We start from the raw sequence: 18,172 nt of genomic DNA on the forward strand, positions 1-18,172 counted from the left end.
TTTATTTTATTTTATTTTATTCTTTAAACCTGCAGGGTGCAAATGACTATGACCCCTTTAAAGGATAGTTAGGATTTTTTACAGGTATGAGTTACATACTGGTAGTAATATTGATATTAGCTCCACCCAGGAATCACAGTGTGTTTTCAGGTTAGACCAAAATGAGCCACAAGCACACAAGACCATAAAATCAAAACACTTCAAGCTACAATAATCTGCAGTGAGACTAATAATGTGTAACGTGGTACAAGAACTGTAACAAAAGATAGCCCCCTCAATGCCTAGACCGGAACAGGATACATCTGAACATGGAAAAAAGAACGGCACTCTTCCTCAGTAGGACATTGACATGCCCTTAAGCAAGGCACTTACCCTGCATATGCTATATGGAGCTGCCCATTGTCCAACAGATCTGAATGTGGATGTACATGGCAACCTCCAGATACGAATGTGTGGAGCATATTTCTTTTTTGCAATCAACAAAAAGGCCAAAAACAAGTCCTCAGGTAATAAACTCAAAAAAAGTGAAACTTTTGTGCTACAGTGAAATACCCGCAGTTAAGTAAATGTTAAAAAGCACAAACAACATATTTTAAATAGTAAAAAAGTAAAGAAAAGTTCTTCCCTGTCTGAAGCACAGGTGCAGTCCCCAAAAATCCATCACTGATAGTTCAGTTATGCCCAGCTGTTTGGCTTTTAGTGTGTGTATGTGTATATATATAATTTTTACAGTATGGTCCAACAATAGAGGCTGCTGCAGTACCCAAAATGATTGCAGTGTTGTATTTTATACTCTCGGAGAGTTTTGGATTAAGAATTCATCAAAAAAACACCAAAACATCTGCTTATTCTGGAATCAATGATGTCTCTTTTATTTTAGCAAAATCTGTATTAAAATGAATCAACAGGCCAAAAGCCATTATGTATTGATGTGATTGCTCCCTTGACATACTCTACATATCCAGGATGGTTCAGTTTCCAGTGCATGTTTGATCAAAAGCTGTGCTGCTGACACACAAGAGGCTTTTGTGAATAAATTGTGATAAAATATCTATAATGAAATATATAAAATAGATATAATCAGCAGGGCCTTGCAGTACAGCTTTATTGTAAAGATGAAACCTTACAGTGGGAAATTAAACCTTTGCTCTAATCTGTCTGTTCTCTTCCTCTCATTTTTATATCAAACAGTCACTAATGAGGGTCTTATTATGGCACAGTGAGTCAAGGGCAAGACAAAAGAGAGTAAATATAGACTAATGGATTCTTTCTGGTTAATTACTAGTCCTTGATTAATTGGCTGTGATTGGGTCAGACTGGAGCTGCTCTAGCAGCCTCAGCAGCTGCACAGATTGGTTTTAATCCTGCTTTATAAAGTGAGCAGCAGGACTAACAAACAGACTGAACAGACGTCTACTGGACTGCACTCTCTGCACACTATTCAAGACAGAAAGGGAAAATGGAAAGTAGAATAATTAAATGTTATTGGAATGAGAATTGAGATTAGATTTTTTTTACTCCCACTTATGTGGCAGGTATAGTGAGATTTTGTATCATTTTTAGTATTTAGTTGGCATGCTTGAACAGTTGCAGCACAACAGCCCACATCAGTCTATGCAACCAACAACTGTAGGTATGAAGAAGTGCATATGGAGACAAAGGGCAGCCTGTTGTTGCATCAATTTTAAACCAAAATTGATGTAAATGAAAAGTTTTGATCTTAAACCCTTTAAAATGCAACAATGTAATAATTATTAAGAGACCTTTAGTTTCCTAGATGTTACCTTGGGGTTTCTTGTGGCCTCCCAGAGTGTTACACGCCTGCTCTTGGTGTGATTTTTGCATCAATTTTAAATGAAAAGTTAAAATTGAAAGTTGAAGTTTTGATCTTAAACCCTTTAAAATGCAACAATGTCATAATTATTAAAACTATTAAGTTAATTAAAATGTTCATACTCAAATATAATTTGGATTCATTACTGTAAAGCCTTTGAATAAATTATTCATTTTCATGTCTGCATTCCTTTCATCAAGAATTTCTTCCTAATTAAATCTGTTGTCCTGGTTAGATATATATATATATACATATACTAAAGAGAAGTGATTGCAGCCATTGTTACTGACTGGACTGTCTGGGGTAAAGGTCAGGAGGTCACTGAAATGCCTGGCTCTTAGAACAATATAGTAAGAAAGTAGGTATGTTTCTATTGGTTTCTATTTGCATGATTTCATGCACATAACTCAGATATTTGAAAAAAAACAAAAATGCTGGAATACTGCAAAAAGGTTTGTACAGTTGGGTGAGGTGGAGAAGTTGCTTTTTGTATAGTACACAAAGCTTAAAGGCCTCCACTCTACCAGAAAGCCCCGAAAATAAAGACTAAATACAACATGTGCATCAGTGGTGTATCCAACAGCAATGTCCGCGGATCAAGGCCCTTGTTCAACATCACCATCCTCTTCCTCTCTATCACCATAGTGGTTGATAAAACAACTCACACATTAAAAAACACTAATCATCCATCCTAGGTGGGAAGCAGCAGTTACATGCCATGATGTATCAGATGATTAAGTGTGCAATCTTGTCACATCTGTTTGTTTATATTCACATAAAGGGACTTGATGGAAACAAAATCTACAATTGACACAATTTATTAAGCTTAAATTTTACAAATTCACTTTTTAAAACATTTTAAACTACTTCAGCTGTGAGTTGATAGTGTTAAATAAACACACATTACACAGAAAATGTGTTAAAAGGGCAAGAAAAGACAAATTAACAGCCCATTTCATTAACATGAAGGGATTTGCTCTCAGAATGATTATTATTTTGGTTTCTTGTGCAAAAGCAGAGATACACTAAATGTCTCTCCAGATGAGACTTTATTCCAAATATGAAGACCAGTGGTGAAGTGGGACTGTAGTTACTGTGGTAGGAGGAAACACACTCCACACAGGATGAAATTAGTCACCTGAACTCAAATAAAAATATGGAATTTTGCCTGCTGTTTGCCTTTGAACTTGTGATGTCACAGTCATGGCATCATTCCATTCCGAATGCAGTTAGTATGTTTTCATATTGAGAACAGAGCCACACTCTGATCAGTACACACTCTTCAGATCTCTGCAAGTGCTTGTATCGTCAAATGAGTCTCGTTCGAAACGTCAACGTCATGTCTTCTACGTCTACACAAAAGTTCATGACTCCAAGTTCTGGAAAAGATCGAGGTAAGTGTGTAGTTGTGGCAAAGAACTTGCAATCTCTACTGACATGAGATAATCCATATGATTTATCAGGTGTGGGTACCATTTCTGATTTAGTGCCTCGAGTTGTAGGTAAGAGTCCTGTTGTTGAGAGTTTTTTTAAATGCTGAAAACTTATTTGTGACGTACATCTGTGCTTTGACTTAATAGAAATTCAAAATTTGTAGTTAGTTTACAGACCTGAATGTAATGATACAACTATCAAATAATAACTTTTAGTCCAAACAATATTCTGTATACAAGGCAATTCTGTCATGTAATGATCCAACATCTAGGTCCAGCTTTAGTGGAGGGTTTATAACACACTGCTGTTCAGAAAATAATGATATAAAGAGATGGGTTTTAAAACTAATTTTACAGAGATAAACAGTCCCTGCTTCTCATTAGTCTAATCAAAGCACCAGTAGAACTCCTATTGTAACTTATTTTCTCATCAACCAAACTATGTTTAAAATGACTGATGGTCTGATGATTGCTATGTTTTAAGTTTTCCTGCCTTTTATACACGGAGGAGGGAAAAAAATCTTTGACAACACATTTTGGTAAAATGCACAGTATTGTGGTATATTACATAGATTTTATTAAATTTGTCACAAATAATAAAATCAATACCCCTCTGACTTTATACTGCTGCTGTTTTTACATTTATGTGACAGCTTTCAATTCTCATGAGTTGTGTTGAATGTGTTAAAAAATAATGCTAAGTCTGATCTAGACTTTGATGGAAAAGTGATTTGGGACTCAAACATGAGACTGACAGTAAAACTTGCCCACACATGAACTTACAAGGTGCACGTCTGAGAAGGGTTGAAATCTTGTATTTGCTTATTTACTTTGCTCTTCCCCTTATTATCAACACCTCATGTTCAGTACTGATATGATTATTCACCTCCATCACTTTAACTAGGTGCAAGTTCATTATATGTTTCTTATGTCAAAGTGCACAACCCCAACGGGTCATCATGCAAGCTTGTGCAGTACAGGAAGTTGTTCACACTGTTTTTCTCATTTGTAGAGAACAACATGAATTTCAATGTAAGGAAGAGAGGAAGGGAGGACAGTGATGTTGCACCTATGAAAAAGATCAAGGTTTGCAACATCACCCAGTCCACTGAACCCTGCAACAAGGTGCAGGAGGGTGTCAATCCAAGGAAGAGGAGGGCTAGCCATGATGGAAAGATGCCCGGGAAAAAAATGAGGCCCAGTGAAGGGTCAGTGAAGAATTATACAAGACAGTGGGGCAAGAGAGAGGCCAGTGTTGATGCTGGGACATCTGCGAAAAGGATGAGGTGTAGCGACAGCACCAGCATCACTGTGTCCACTCCCACTGAATCTATCTCTACTGGATCCAGCATGAAGTCCAGCTCTACTGGATCCAGCATGAAGTCCAGCTCTACTGGATCCAGCATGAAGTCCATCTCTACTGGATCCAGCATGAAGTCCAGCTCTACTGGATCCAGCACTACTGGATCCAGCTCCACTGCATCCAGCGCTACTGTCTCCAGTGAGAAAGTGATCATCAGCCATATTTTTAACAACGTCTCACTGGAAGAGCAGAAAGTTTTTGAGCTGGCCTCCTCAGGGAGCACCAGCAGAGGTGGGCTGATAGTGTAAAAGAAAGTTAGAGAAAGATTAGTTTGTGTGCTGCTACTGCTGTGTAAGCTAAGTGAAGACACGCTGCCTGCACCTTCTACAAGAGATTACTTTTAGCCTGGCCTTTGTAGAGAGTGAAAGAATGAAATCAGGATTTGTTTAGGAGAAGTGTTGGAAGTAAATAGTAAAATAAATCTCTCTGTGTTTGTGTGTAGCTGAATTTGAAGACAAGTATGTCCAGCAAGCACCGATCGGTCAGGGAGGCTTCGGTTCAGTATATGCTGGCTTCCGTAAAGAAGATTCTTTACCAGTAAGTCTTACAAACACGTTAATACACACATTATACCATCGCCACAGCTTCAGAAAGTGCCAACCAAAAGACTTGTATTTCTGTCCTGCAGGTGGCTATCAAGCATGTACCCAGGGATATTGTGAGGCGCGAACGAGTGGTGAGTGATTTTATCTGATGTCAAACACAAACTGTTGAAATTCAAACTGTTACCTGAAAGTTGAACATTTCTTTCACAGCTCTTATGTGGATGAGCAAAACAGACAAGCCATCAGTTCTGCAGCTGCTTATATTTCAAACCTTTCTCTTTAAATTGACATTCATATGCAATCAATTTGGATTTGCAAAGATTACCTCAATTGAACCTCATTTACCACTCAACATGTATACATTTGTTTTCTTTAGGTTTGCAATGGGAAGGTGTATTACATCATTCTGGAGGTGGCCCTCATGCTCAAGACTGCAGGTCTACCAGGATCAGATGGACAATCCGCTGCCATATCCCTTCTGGACTGGTACGCTCTTGAACATGAGCTAATCCTGGTTTTGGAAAGACCAGCTTACTCCCTGGACCTCCACAAGTACCTTCAAATCAATGGAGGCTCCTTGCCGGAACATGAGGCTAAGGTACTGAGGCTATGTGGAGGATGCTTCTGTCTATGTGTGTGTAGAAAAGCAGTTCTTGGCATCCTTTAGAGCAGAGCTTACCTGATGAGAAGGTCACTCTGGCTAAAACTGCAACCAAGGTCAACACTTGATTGAATTTCATTTGTCTTTTTCAGTAGAGTGTTTTAGGCTGCAGTCTAAAGCTTGATTGATTTGGTTCAAACCACAACTGAAAAGTTACATTTATCACATTTAGTGTGATCTTAACTGCACATCCAACTTCCTTGTGAAATAGGCAGTACTAGAGAGTGGTGATGTAGGGACTACTCATAGGGCTACTTGGTAAAATACTGTAGCTGGCATGATAACAGCTAACATGATAGCCAGCCAGGAATATGCTAGTGCCAGTCAGTCTCAATCATGGTTACAATAGCTCTCCGCGCTAACAGGCTTGGTTGCTGATACAAGAGGTTCACACATTTTATTCAAACAGATATTTATAACATTAACTCTCAATTCAGGTCTTCTGAAAGACAACTAAGACTGACAGTTTAGCAGTGTTTAAAGTTTGAGGAACTGTTTTGAAAAATTTTGCCTCATGATGTTATTTTAGACACTTTTCCATCCTGCCAAGAATCTGGAGAAAATACTGCCTTGCAGTCCCTCTCAACTACTGTATGTCTATATCTCTCGATCTAAGATGATCCTGAGTCAGCTGGTGGATGCAGCCATTGACATGCACGCCAAGGGTGTCTTTCACCGGGACATCAAGTTAGAAAACACCCTGATTCAGCGTTCTCCAACTGGTGCCCCAAGAATCCGGCTGATTGATTTTGGCTGTGGCAGCTTCTCAACAGAGACATCTTACGATTCTTTCTGTGGTATGATATCCATTAGCCAATTTTTAAGAATAATAACTTTCAGGTTTAAAGAAAGTTTAGCCCCCTTCTCATTCTCTCGCACTTTCTGCCTTTGTCTTCCTCCATTTCTCTGCTGCTGCCTGTTCTAGGTACCCGTGCATACGTCCCTCCAGAGTGGTTTGACTGTAACACATACTGGGCTCATCCCACCACGGTTTGGCAGCTGGGCGCACTCTTCTATTCATTGCTGAATGGAAGAGAATATTTTTCAACTGAGGACTTCATCCAGAACCACATTAGAATCAACAGTGCACTGTCCCGAGGTAAGACACAGTTTTATATCAGACAGTATCTTCTTCTGTTGTTGTTTTTTCCTCTCACAGAGTACTGTACCTGCCTCTTTAAACCTTGATCTCCTGCTTTTGCTCTTACTTTTCAGACACCAAGATTTTGTTGTACATGTGTCTGGCCAGAGACTCAATGGAGCGTGCCACTCTGCAGGAGCTACAGTCCTTCCTTGCCTTCACACAACCCAGCCCTCCACCCATCTAAGCCCTCCTCTTCAATAAAAGGCCGTCAGGTTGGTTCCTCCCACCACCCCACATTCCCACAGTCGGGACAGCGCCACACACATATCCACATTGCAGGAAACAGTTAGCATTGAATAATACTCTGTGATGTCTGTTCTTTGCATACGATCCTGCCATCGTTTCTCTTCCTGCTGAGATGCACCGGAGTCCACCTGACCTCCATCACTGTCTGCTGTGTGCCCTGCTGCATCCTCGGAAATGGAACATTAATACTGGAGAGGAAACTGGAAAAAATACAGCAACAACAACAAAAATGGATCCTGTAGAACACCCAGCCGTCCATGTAGAGGGGATCTCTCCAATTTCCTACAAGCTCAGGATTTTTTCCTTGAGAGAGCTTGCGCTGGGTCAGGAACTATAGCTGATGTTCAATATACAAATAAATTGACCTTCATTTGATGTGGTGGTGTGAATTTTAAGTAAGGCTGTGTTAGAGCACTGTGAGCTTGTTTACGAGACATTTCTTGAGTAAAGAAAGAGCTTCAGAAATGTACTAAGCACAAGTCAGGCTAATTTAGGCTGTTAGATGATTTCTGTCAAACATGTTTAAAGCTATGATATATCTGGTTTATTGTATTCATGTAGAGACAGAAGTACATTGTTACCACTCACGGTTAAGCACATCTTGTGAAGAAACATTTCACACTTTTTTATTCCTTAAAGAATCTGCTGGAAGCTGTTTAAAACCTCAGCAAAAATGTAAGCAGCTATGATTTCACCAGCACAATAGGTATGACGACAGTAAATGATCATCTGAGAAATTCAACTGAAAGAACATGTGAAAATAAAAACTTAACATGAAAACAAAATCCAAAGAAAAAATAAAGTAAGTTAAATTGCGGGAACCTTCAGATGAGTATTTCAATGATGAAATACTGTTACTTAAATGTTAAAACAGATACATTTCCAAAATATAAAACCTTAGAGCTGATAAAAAAGTTCTGAAAGAGCTTCTCCAGGCTTTATAACTGGAAAAGACAGACAGAGACAAGTAATCTGTCAGCCTACACTGAACTGCCTCAAATGTATAATACAGTATGTGTAAAATTAATATAAATAGAGCTCCTAACATCAGTGTATTCGTACAATGTGACTAGATGTACACCTTACGGATGAAAGGGTGCAAGATGATTTTCTTTGAGGTTCAAATTTAAATTGAGAGAGAATTTAAGCAGAGCTCCAGTGTGGACAGAGAGAACAGAACTATTAATAAAATATCATACATGTTATCTTTAATTTAGTGAATATAATAATTGTGTACATACAGTAGATGCTGAACTTACCATAAATGTCATAAAACGCCATCATGCAGCAGATTTACAGGCACTCTTAATTATCTTGTCACATTCTGTAGTCTGTTACTTTTTTGGCTATTTTAAGATTTAGTCAGAAATCACATAAAAGTTGGCTGAACTGCACTCTCACTAATGACTGATAACAGGAAAGATTCAAGATGTCACAGCCACACACACACACACACAATAAATCCATCCCTGTCCATCACATTTCATTCATTTATCCATTACTGACAAGAGAAAAAGGCCCTATTTAAATACAATTTCAAAGCTGGGCCTGAATGGATATTGTTTGTTTATTAGTGTTGTTTCATGTATCACATAGCTGTAAACACACAGCCAGGAATAACTCAAAGGGTCAAGTTATGTGCAAACATGCAGACACAGAGAGAGAAACTATATTTGATCAGACTGATGCATACCACATAACCACAATGTCTCCAGGTAGACCTCCCTTGGATGTCACGCCCTTCTCTCCCCATGTTTCTGTTCTGCAATAAAGACAAAAATGCCCCAAATATTTCTTAAAAAAGAGAAAAAAACTTCAGGTAATAAACTATTAGAGCAAAGACAACAAGGACAAAAAAGATAAAGTAAAGTTTTTTAGGAAGGTAACTAGGCTGCTGTTTATCTGTGCCATGGTGAAAAATAACCAATATATTTGCTATAACTTATATATTATGTTATATAATATATGATATATAGCCAATAATTTACTCAAGTACTGTACCTATGAGCAATTTTGTAATTTACTTGGGTAATAGCTTCTTTTTTTGCTATACTTGTTCTGGAGTTATTAGCTGGTTTTCAGATTAACATTTTACACACAAAACATATGATCAGTTTAGAAAGTATGATTCTTTGTTATAGATTAAATTTCCCAACTGTATATAAAGTTGTAGTTGTTGTAGTTAAAAAGTTACTTTATTTCTCTGTAATAATAATCCAATAGTTTTGTAATTGAGTATTTTTACACTGTGGTACATTTACTCAAGTAAAAAACCTGCATACTCTGTCTGTTATGCATTTACAAATGCCCAACCCCAAAGACACCAAATATACTGTACTGCTGCAGAGGTTACACAACATTTTTTCAGAAATGAACCCAACTTCTTACATACAGTGCTGCTTGAAAGTTTGTGAACCCTTTAGAATTTTCTGTTTTTCTGCATAAATATGACCTAAAACGTGATCAGATATTTACACAAGTCCTAAAACTAGATAAAGTGAACCCAATTAAACAAATGAGGTAAAAAAATAAACTTTTTCATTTATTTATTGAGGAAGATTATCCAATCTCACATATTTGTGGGAGGCAAAAGTTTGTGAACCCTTGCTTTCAGTAACTGGTGTGACCCCCTTTTGCAACAATAACTTCAACCAAACGTTTCCGGTAACTGTTTATCAGCCCTGCACATCAGCTTGGAGGAATTTTAGCCCATTCGTCCTTACAGAACAGTCTCAACTCAGAGATGTTGTGGGCTTCTTTGCATGAACTGCCTGCTTCAGGTCCTTCCACAGCATTTCTATAGGATTAGGGTCAGGACTTTGACTCGGTTATTCCAAAACATTATCTGTCTTCTGCTTTAACCATTCTTTGGTAGAGTGACTTGTGTGTTTAGAGTTGTTGTCTTACTGCATGACCCACTGTCTGTTGAGCTTCAGTTCACAGACAAATACCTTAACATTTTCCTACAGAATTGACTGGTACAACTCAGAACTCATAGCTCCTTCAATGATTGCAAGCTGTCCTGGTCCATAGGCAGCAAAGCAGCCCAAACCATGATACTACCACCATCATGTTTCAATGATAGGATAAGGCTCTTATGCTGGAATGCAGTGTTTGCTCATTGCCAAACAGAACACTTCTCTCTCAAGCCAAAAAGTTCGATTTTGGTCTCATCCATCCACAGAACATTTTTCCAATCAGCTTCTGGCTTATCCATGTGATCTTGAGAGAACCGTAGACGGCAGCAATGTTCTTTTTGGAGAGAGGTGGTTTCTTTCCTTGCAACTCTGCCATGCACACCATTGATGTTCAATGTTCTCCTGATGGTGGACTCATGAACACTGACTGTAGCCACTGCAAGAGAGACCTTTAGTTTCCTAGATGTTACCTTGGGGTTTCTTGTGGCCTCCCAGAGTGTTACACGCCTGCTCTTGGTGTGATTTTTGCATCAATTTTAAATGAAAAGTTAAAATTGAAAGTTGAAGTTTTGATCTTAAACCCTTTAAAATGTAACAATGTCATAATTATTAAAACTATTAAGTTAATTAAAATGTTCATACTCAAATATAATTTGGATTAATTACTGTAAAGCCTTTGAATAAATTATTCATTTTCATGTCTGCATTCCTTTCATCAAGAATTTCTTCCTAATTAAATCTGTTGTCCTGGTTAGATATATATATATATACTAAAGAGAAGTGATTGCAGCCACTGTTACTGACTGGACAGTCTGGGTAAAGGTCAGGAGGTCACTGAAATACCTGGCTCTTATTAAAACAATACAGTAAGAAAGTAGGTATGTTTCTATTGGTTTCTATTTGCATGATTTCATGCACATAACTCAGATATTTGAAAAAACAAAACAAAACGCTGGAATACTGCAAAAAGGTTTGTACAGTTGGGTGAGGTGGAGAAGTTGCTTTTTGTATAGTACACAAAGCTTAAAGGCCTCCACTCTACCAGAAAGCCCTGAAAATAAAGACTAAATACAACATGTGCATCAGTGGTGTACCCAACAGCAATGTCCGCGGATCAAGGCCCTTGTTCAACATCACCATCCTCTTCCTCTCTATCACCATAGTGGTTGATAAAACAACTCACACATTAAAAAACACTAATCATCCATCCTAGGTGGGAAGCAGCAGTTACATGCCATGATGTATCAGATGATTAAGTGTGCAATCTTGTCACATCTGTTTGTTTATATTCACATAAAGGGACTTGATGGAAACAAAATCTACAATTGACACAATTTATTAAGCTTAAATTTTACAAATTCACTTTTTAAAACATTTTAAACTACTTCAGCTGTGAGTTGATAGTGTTAAATAAACACACATTACACAGAAAATGTGTTAAAAGGGCAAGAAAAGACAAATTAACAGCCCATTTCATTAACATGAAGGGATTTGCTCTCAGAATGATTATTATTTTGGTTTCTTGTGCAAAAGCAGAGATACACTAAATGTCTCTCCAGATGAGACTTTATTCCAAATATGAAGACCAGTGGTGAAGTGGGACTGTAGTTACTGTGGTAGGAGGAAACACACTCCACACAGGATGAAATTAGTCACCTGAACTCAAATAAAAATATGGAATTTTGCCTGCTGTTTGCCTTTGAACTTGTGATGTCACAGTCATGGCATCATTCCATTCCGAATGCAGTTAGTATGTTTTCATATTGAGAACAGAGCCACACTCTGATCAGTACACACTCTTCAGATCTCTGCAAGTGCTTGTATCGTCAAATGAGTCTCGTTCGAAACGTCAACGTCATGTCTTCTACGTCTACACAAAAGTTCATGACTCCAAGTTCTGGAAAAGATCGAGGTAAGTGTGTAGTTGTGGCAAAGAACTTGCAATCTCTACTGACATGAGATAATCCATATGATTTATCAGGTGTGGGTACCATTTCTGATTTAGTGCCTCGAGTTGTAGGTAAGAGTCCTGTTGTTGAGAGTTTTTTTAAATGCTGAAAACTTATTTGTGACGTACATCTGTGCTTTGACTTAATAGAAATTCAAAATTTGTAGTTAGTTTACAGACCTGAATGTAATGATACAACTATCAAATAATAACTTTTAGTCCAAACAATATTCTGTATACAAGGCAATTCTGTCATGTAATGATCCAACATCTAGGTCCAGCTTTAGTGGAGGGTTTATAACACACTGCTGTTCAGAAAATAATGATATAAAGAGATGGGTTTTAAAACTAATTTTACAGAGATACACAGTCCCTGCTTCTCATTAGTCTAATCAAAGCACCAGTAGAACTCCTATTGTAACTTATTTTCTCATCAACCAAACTATGTTTAAAATGACTGATGGTCTGATGATTGCTATGTTTTAAGTTTTCCTGCCTTTTATACACAGAGGAGGGAAAAACACATTTTGGTAAAATGCACAGTATTGTGGTATATTAAATAGATTTTATTAAATTTGTCACAAATAATAAAATCAATACCCCTCTGACTTTATGCTGCTGCTGTTTTTACATTTATGTGACAGCTTTCAATTCTCATGAGTTGTGTTGAATGTGTTAAAAAATAATGCTAAGTCTGATCTAGACTTTGATGGAAAAGTGATTTGGGACTTATTCAAACATGAGACTGACAGTAAAACTTGCCCACACATGAACTTACAAGGTGCACGTCTGAGAAGGGTTGAAGTCTTGTATTTGCTTATTTACTTTGCTCTTCCCCTTATTATCAACACCTCATGTTCAGTACTGATATGATTATTCGCCTCCATCACTTTAACTAGGTGCAAGTTCATTATATGTTTCTTATGTCAAAGTGCACAACCCCAACGGGTCATCATGCAAGCTTGTGCAGTACAGGAAGTTGTTCACACGGTTTTTCTCATTTGTAGAGAACAACATGGATTTCAGTGTAAGGAAGAGAGGAAGGGAGGACAGTGATGTTGCACCTATGAAAAAGATCAAGGTTTGCAACATCACCCAGTCCACTGAACCCTGCAACAAGGTGCAGGAGGGTGTCAATCCAAGGAAGAGGAGGGCTAGCCATGATGGAAAGATGCCCGGGAAAAAAATGAGGCCCAGTGAAGGGTCAGTGAAGAATTATACAAGACAGTGGGGCAAGAGAGAGGCCAGTGTTGATGCTGGGACATCTGCGAAAAGGATGAGGTGTAGCGACAGCACCAGCATCACTGTGTCCACTCCCACTGAATCTATCTCTACTGGATCCAGCATGAAGTCCAGCTCTACTGGATCCAGCATGAAGTCCAGCTCTACTGGATCCAGCATGAAGTCCATCTCTACCGGATCCAGCATGAAGTCCAGCTCTACTGGATCCAGCTCCACTGCATCCAGCGCTACTGTCTCCAGTGAGAAAGTGATCATTAGCCATATTTTTAACAACGTCTCACTGGAAGAGCAGAAAGTCTTTGAGCTGGCCTCCTCAGGGAGCACCAGCAGAGGTGGGCTGATAGTGTAAAAGAAAGTTAGAGAAAGATTAGTTTGTGTGCTTCTACTGCTGTGTAAGCTAAGTGAAGACACGCTGCCTGCACCTTCTACAAGAGATTACTTTTAGCCTGGCCCTTGTAGAGAGTGAAAGAATGAAATCAGGATTGGTTAGGAGAAGTGTTGGAAGTAAATAGTAAAATAAATCTCTCTGTGTTTGTGTGTAGCTGAATTTGAAGACAAGTATGTTCAGCAAGCACCGATCGGTCAGGGAGGCTTCGGTTCAGTATATGCTGGCTTCCGTAAAGAAGATTCTTTACCAGTAAGTCTTACAAACACGTTAATACACACATTATACCATCGCCACAGCTTCAGAAAGTGCCAACCAAAAGACTTGTATTTCTGTCCTGCAGGTGGCTATCAAGCATGTACCCAGGGATATTGTGAGGCGCGAACGAGTGGTGAGTGATTTTATCTGATGTCAAACACAAACTGTTGAAATTCGAACTGTTACCTGAAAGTTGAACATTTCTTTCACAGCTCTAATGTGGATGAGCAAAACAGACAAGCTATCAGTTCTGCAGCTGCTTATATTTCAAACCTTTCTCTTTAAATTGACATTCATATGCAATCAATTTGGATTTGCAAAGATTACCTCAATTGAACTTTGTTTACCACTCAACATGTATACATTTGTTTTCTTTAGGTTTGCAATGGGAAGGTGTATTACATCATTCTGGAGGTGGCCCTCATGCTCAAGACTGCAGGTCTACCAGGATCAGATGGACAATCCGCTGCCATATCCCTTCTGGACTGGTACGCTCTTGAACATGAGCTAATCCTGGTTTTGGAAAGACCAGCTTACTCCCTGGACCTCCACAAGTACCTTCAAATCAACGGAGGCTCCTTGCTGGAACATGAGGCTAAGGTACTGAGGCTATGTGGAGGATGCTTCTGTGTATGTGTGTGTAGAAAAGCAGTTCTTGGCATCCTTTAGAGCAGAGCTTACCTGATGAGAAGGTCACTCTGGCTAAAACTGCAACCAAGGTCAACACTTGATTGAATTTCATTTGTCTTTTTCAGTAGAGTGTTTTAGGCTGCAGTCTAAAGCTTGATTGATTTGGTTCAAACCACAACTGAAAAGTTACATCTATCACATTTAGTGTGATCTGAACTGCACATCCAACTTCCTTGTGAAATAGGCAGTACTAGAGAGTGGTGATGTAGGGACTACTCATAGGGCTACTTGGTAAAATACTGTAGCTGGCATGATAACAGCTAACATGATAGCCAGCCAGGAATATGCTAGTGCCAGTCAGTCTCAATCATGGTTACAATAGCTCTCCGCGCTAACAGGCTTGGTTGCTGATACAAGAGGTTCACACATTTTATTCAAACAGATATTTATAACATTAACTCTCAATTCAGTTCTTCTGAAAGACAACTAACTTTAAAGTTTGAGGAACTGTTCTGAAAAATTTTGCCTCATGATGTTATTTTAGACACTTTTCCATCCTGCCAAGAATCTGGAGAAAATACTGCCTTACAGTCCCTCTCAACTACTGTATGTCTATGTCTCTCTATCTAAGATGATCCTGAGTCAGCTGGTGGATGCAGCCATTGACATGCACGCCAAGGGTGTCTTTCACCGGGACATCAAGTTAGAAAACACCCTGATTCAGCGTTCTCCAACTGGTGCCCCAAGAATCCGGCTGATTGATTTTGGCTGTGGCAGCTTCTCAACAGAGACATCTTACGATTCTTTCTGTGGTATGATATCCATTAGCCAATTTTTAAGAATAATAACTTTCAGGTTTAAAGAAAGTTTAGCCCCCTTCTCATTCTCTCGCACTTTCTGCCTTTGTCTTCCTCCATTTCTCTGCTGCTGCCTGTTCTAGGTACCCGTGCATACGTCCCTCCAGAGTGGTTTGACTGTAACACATACTGGGCTCATCCCACCACGGTTTGGCAGCTGGGCGCACTCTTCTATTCATTGCTGAATGGAAGAGAATATTTTTCAACTGAGGACTTCATCCAGAACCACATTAGAATCAACAGTGCACTGTCCCGAGGTAAGACACAGTTTTATATCAGACAGTATCTTCTTCTGTTGTTGTTTTTTCCTCTCACAGAGTACTGTACCTGCCTCTTTAAACCTTGATCTCCTGCTTTTGCTCTTACTTTTCAGACACCAAGATTTTGTTGTACATGTGTCTGGCCAGAGACTCAATGGAGCGTGCCACTCTGCAGGAGCTACAGTCCTTCCTTGCCTTCACACAACCCAGCCCTCCACCCATCTAAGCCCTCCTCTTCTATAAAAGGCCGTCAGGTTGGTTCCTCCCACCACCCCACATTCTCACAGTCGGGACAGCGCCACACACATATCCACATTGCAGGAAACAGTTAGCATTGAATAATACTCTGTGATGTCTGTTCTTTGCATACGATCCTGCCATCGTTTCTCTTCCTGCTGAGATGCGCCGGAGTCCACCTGACCTCCATCACTGTCTGCTGTGTGCCCTGCTGCATCCTCGGAAATGGAACATTAATACTGGAGAGGAAACTGGAAAAAATACAGCAACAACAACAAAAATGGATCCTGTAGAACACCCAGCCGTCCATGTAGAGGGGATCTCTCCAATTTCCTACAAGCTCAGGATTTTTTCCTCGAGAGAGCTTGCGCTGGGTCAGGAACTATAGCTGATGTTCAATATACAAATAAATTGACCTTCATTTGATGTGGTGGTGTGAATTTTAAGTAAGGCTGTGTTAGAGCACTGTGAGCTTGTTTACGAGACATTTCTTGAGTAAAGAAAGAGCTTCAGAAATGTACTAAGCACAAGTCAGGCTAATTTAGGCTGTTAGATGATTTCTGTCAAACATGTTTAAAGCTATGATATATCTGGTTTATTGTATTCATGTAGAGACAGAAGTACATTGTTACCACTCACGGTTAAGCACATCTTGTGAAGAAACATTTCACACTTTTTTATTCCTTAAAGAATCTGCTGGAAGCTGTTTAAAACCTCAGCAAAAATGTAAGCAGCTATGATTTCACCAGCACAATAGGTATGACGACAGTAAATGATCATCTGAGAAATTCAACTGAAAGAACATGTGAAAATAAAAACTTAACATGAAAACAAAATCCAAACAAAAAATAAAGTAAGTTAAATTGCGGAAACCTTCAGATGAGTATTTCAATGATGAAATACTGTTACTTAAATGTTAAAACAGATAAATTTCCAAAATATAAAACCTTAGAGCTGATATAAAAGTTCTGAAAGAGCTTCTCCAGGCTTTATAACTGGAAAAGACAGACAGAGACAAGTAATCTGTCAGCCTACACTGAACTGCCTCAAATGTATAATACAGTATGTGTAAAATTAATATAAATAGAGCTCCTAACATCAGTGTATTTGTACAATATGACTAGATGTACACCTTACGGATGAAAGGGTGCAAGATGATTCTCTTTGAGGTTCAAATTTAAATTGAGAGAGAATTTAAGCAGAGCTCCAGTGTGGACAGAGAGAACAGAACTATTAATAAAATATCATACATGTTATCTTTAATTTAGTGAATATAATAATTGTGTACATACAGTAGATGCTGAACTTACCATAAATGTCATAAAACGCCATCATGCAGCAGATTTACAGGCACTCTTAATTATCTTGTCACATTCTGTAGTCTGTTACTTTTTTGGCTATTTTAAGATTTAGTCAGAAATCACATAAAAGTTGGCTGAACTGCACTCTCACTAATGACTGATAACAGGAAAGATTCAAGATGTCACAGCCACACACACACACACATAATAAATCCATCCCTGTCCATCACATTTCATTCATTTATCCATTACTGACAAGAGAAAAAGGCCCTATTTAAATACAATTTCAAAGCTGGGCCTGAATGGATATTGTTTGTTTATTAGTGTTGTTTCATGTATCACATAGCTGTAAACACACAGCCAGGAATAACTCAAAGGGTCAAGTTATGTGCAAACATGCAGACACAGAGAGAGAAACTATATTTGATCAGACTGATGCATACCACATAACCACAATGTCTCCAGGTAGACCTCCCTTGGATGTCACGCCCTTCTCTCCCCATGTTTCTGTTCTGAAATAAAGACAAACATGCCCCAAATATTTCTTAAAAAAGAGAAAAAAAACTTCAGGTAATAAACTATTAGAGCAAAGACAACAAGGACAAAAAAGATAAAGTAAAGTTTTTTAGGAAGGTAACTAGGCTGCTGTTTATCTGTGCCATGGTGAAAAATAACCGATATATTTGCTATAACTTATATATTATGTTATATAATATATGATATATAGCCAATAATTTACTCAAGTACTGTACTTATGAGCAATTTTGTAATTTACTTGGGTAATAGCTTCTTTTTTTGCTTTTTTTTGCTATACTTGTTCTGGAGTTATTAGCTGGTTTTCAGATTAACATTTTACACACAAAACATATGATCAGTTTAGAAAGTATGATTCTTTGTTATAGATTAAATT

At 38.5% G+C, this 18,172-nt stretch overlaps 2 protein-coding genes across 2 annotated transcripts; both read left to right on the forward strand.

Annotated features, from left to right (window-relative positions):
* The first annotated feature begins 3,002 nt into the window (after positions 1-3,002).
* On the forward strand, positions 3,003-8,000 carry LOC137193387 (serine/threonine-protein kinase pim-2-like). Its single transcript, XM_067604628.1, has 8 exons — positions 3,003-3,228; positions 4,280-4,861; positions 5,073-5,167; positions 5,259-5,306; positions 5,552-5,773; positions 6,453-6,633; positions 6,762-6,935; positions 7,052-8,000. Exons 1-8 carry the CDS (start codon positions 3,147-3,149, stop codon positions 7,162-7,164), a joined length of 1,497 nt encoding a protein of 498 aa, XP_067460729.1. The 5' UTR covers positions 3,003-3,146; the 3' UTR covers positions 7,165-8,000.
* Positions 8,001-13,107: 5,107 nt separating this feature from the next.
* Positions 13,108-16,387, forward strand: LOC137193492 (serine/threonine-protein kinase pim-2-like). The gene is made up of 7 exons (XM_067604707.1): positions 13,108-13,666; positions 13,877-13,971; positions 14,063-14,110; positions 14,356-14,577; positions 15,239-15,419; positions 15,548-15,721; positions 15,838-16,387. Exons 1-7 carry the CDS (start codon positions 13,108-13,110, stop codon positions 15,948-15,950), a joined length of 1,392 nt encoding a protein of 463 aa, XP_067460808.1. The 3' UTR covers positions 15,951-16,387.
* The last annotated feature ends 1,785 nt before the right edge of the window (positions 16,388-18,172 follow it).

Source organism: Thunnus thynnus, chromosome 12 (genome assembly GCF_963924715.1).
Source record: "Thunnus thynnus chromosome 12, fThuThy2.1, whole genome shotgun sequence".
Classification (NCBI taxonomy): domain Eukaryota; kingdom Metazoa; phylum Chordata; class Actinopteri; order Scombriformes; family Scombridae; genus Thunnus; species Thunnus thynnus.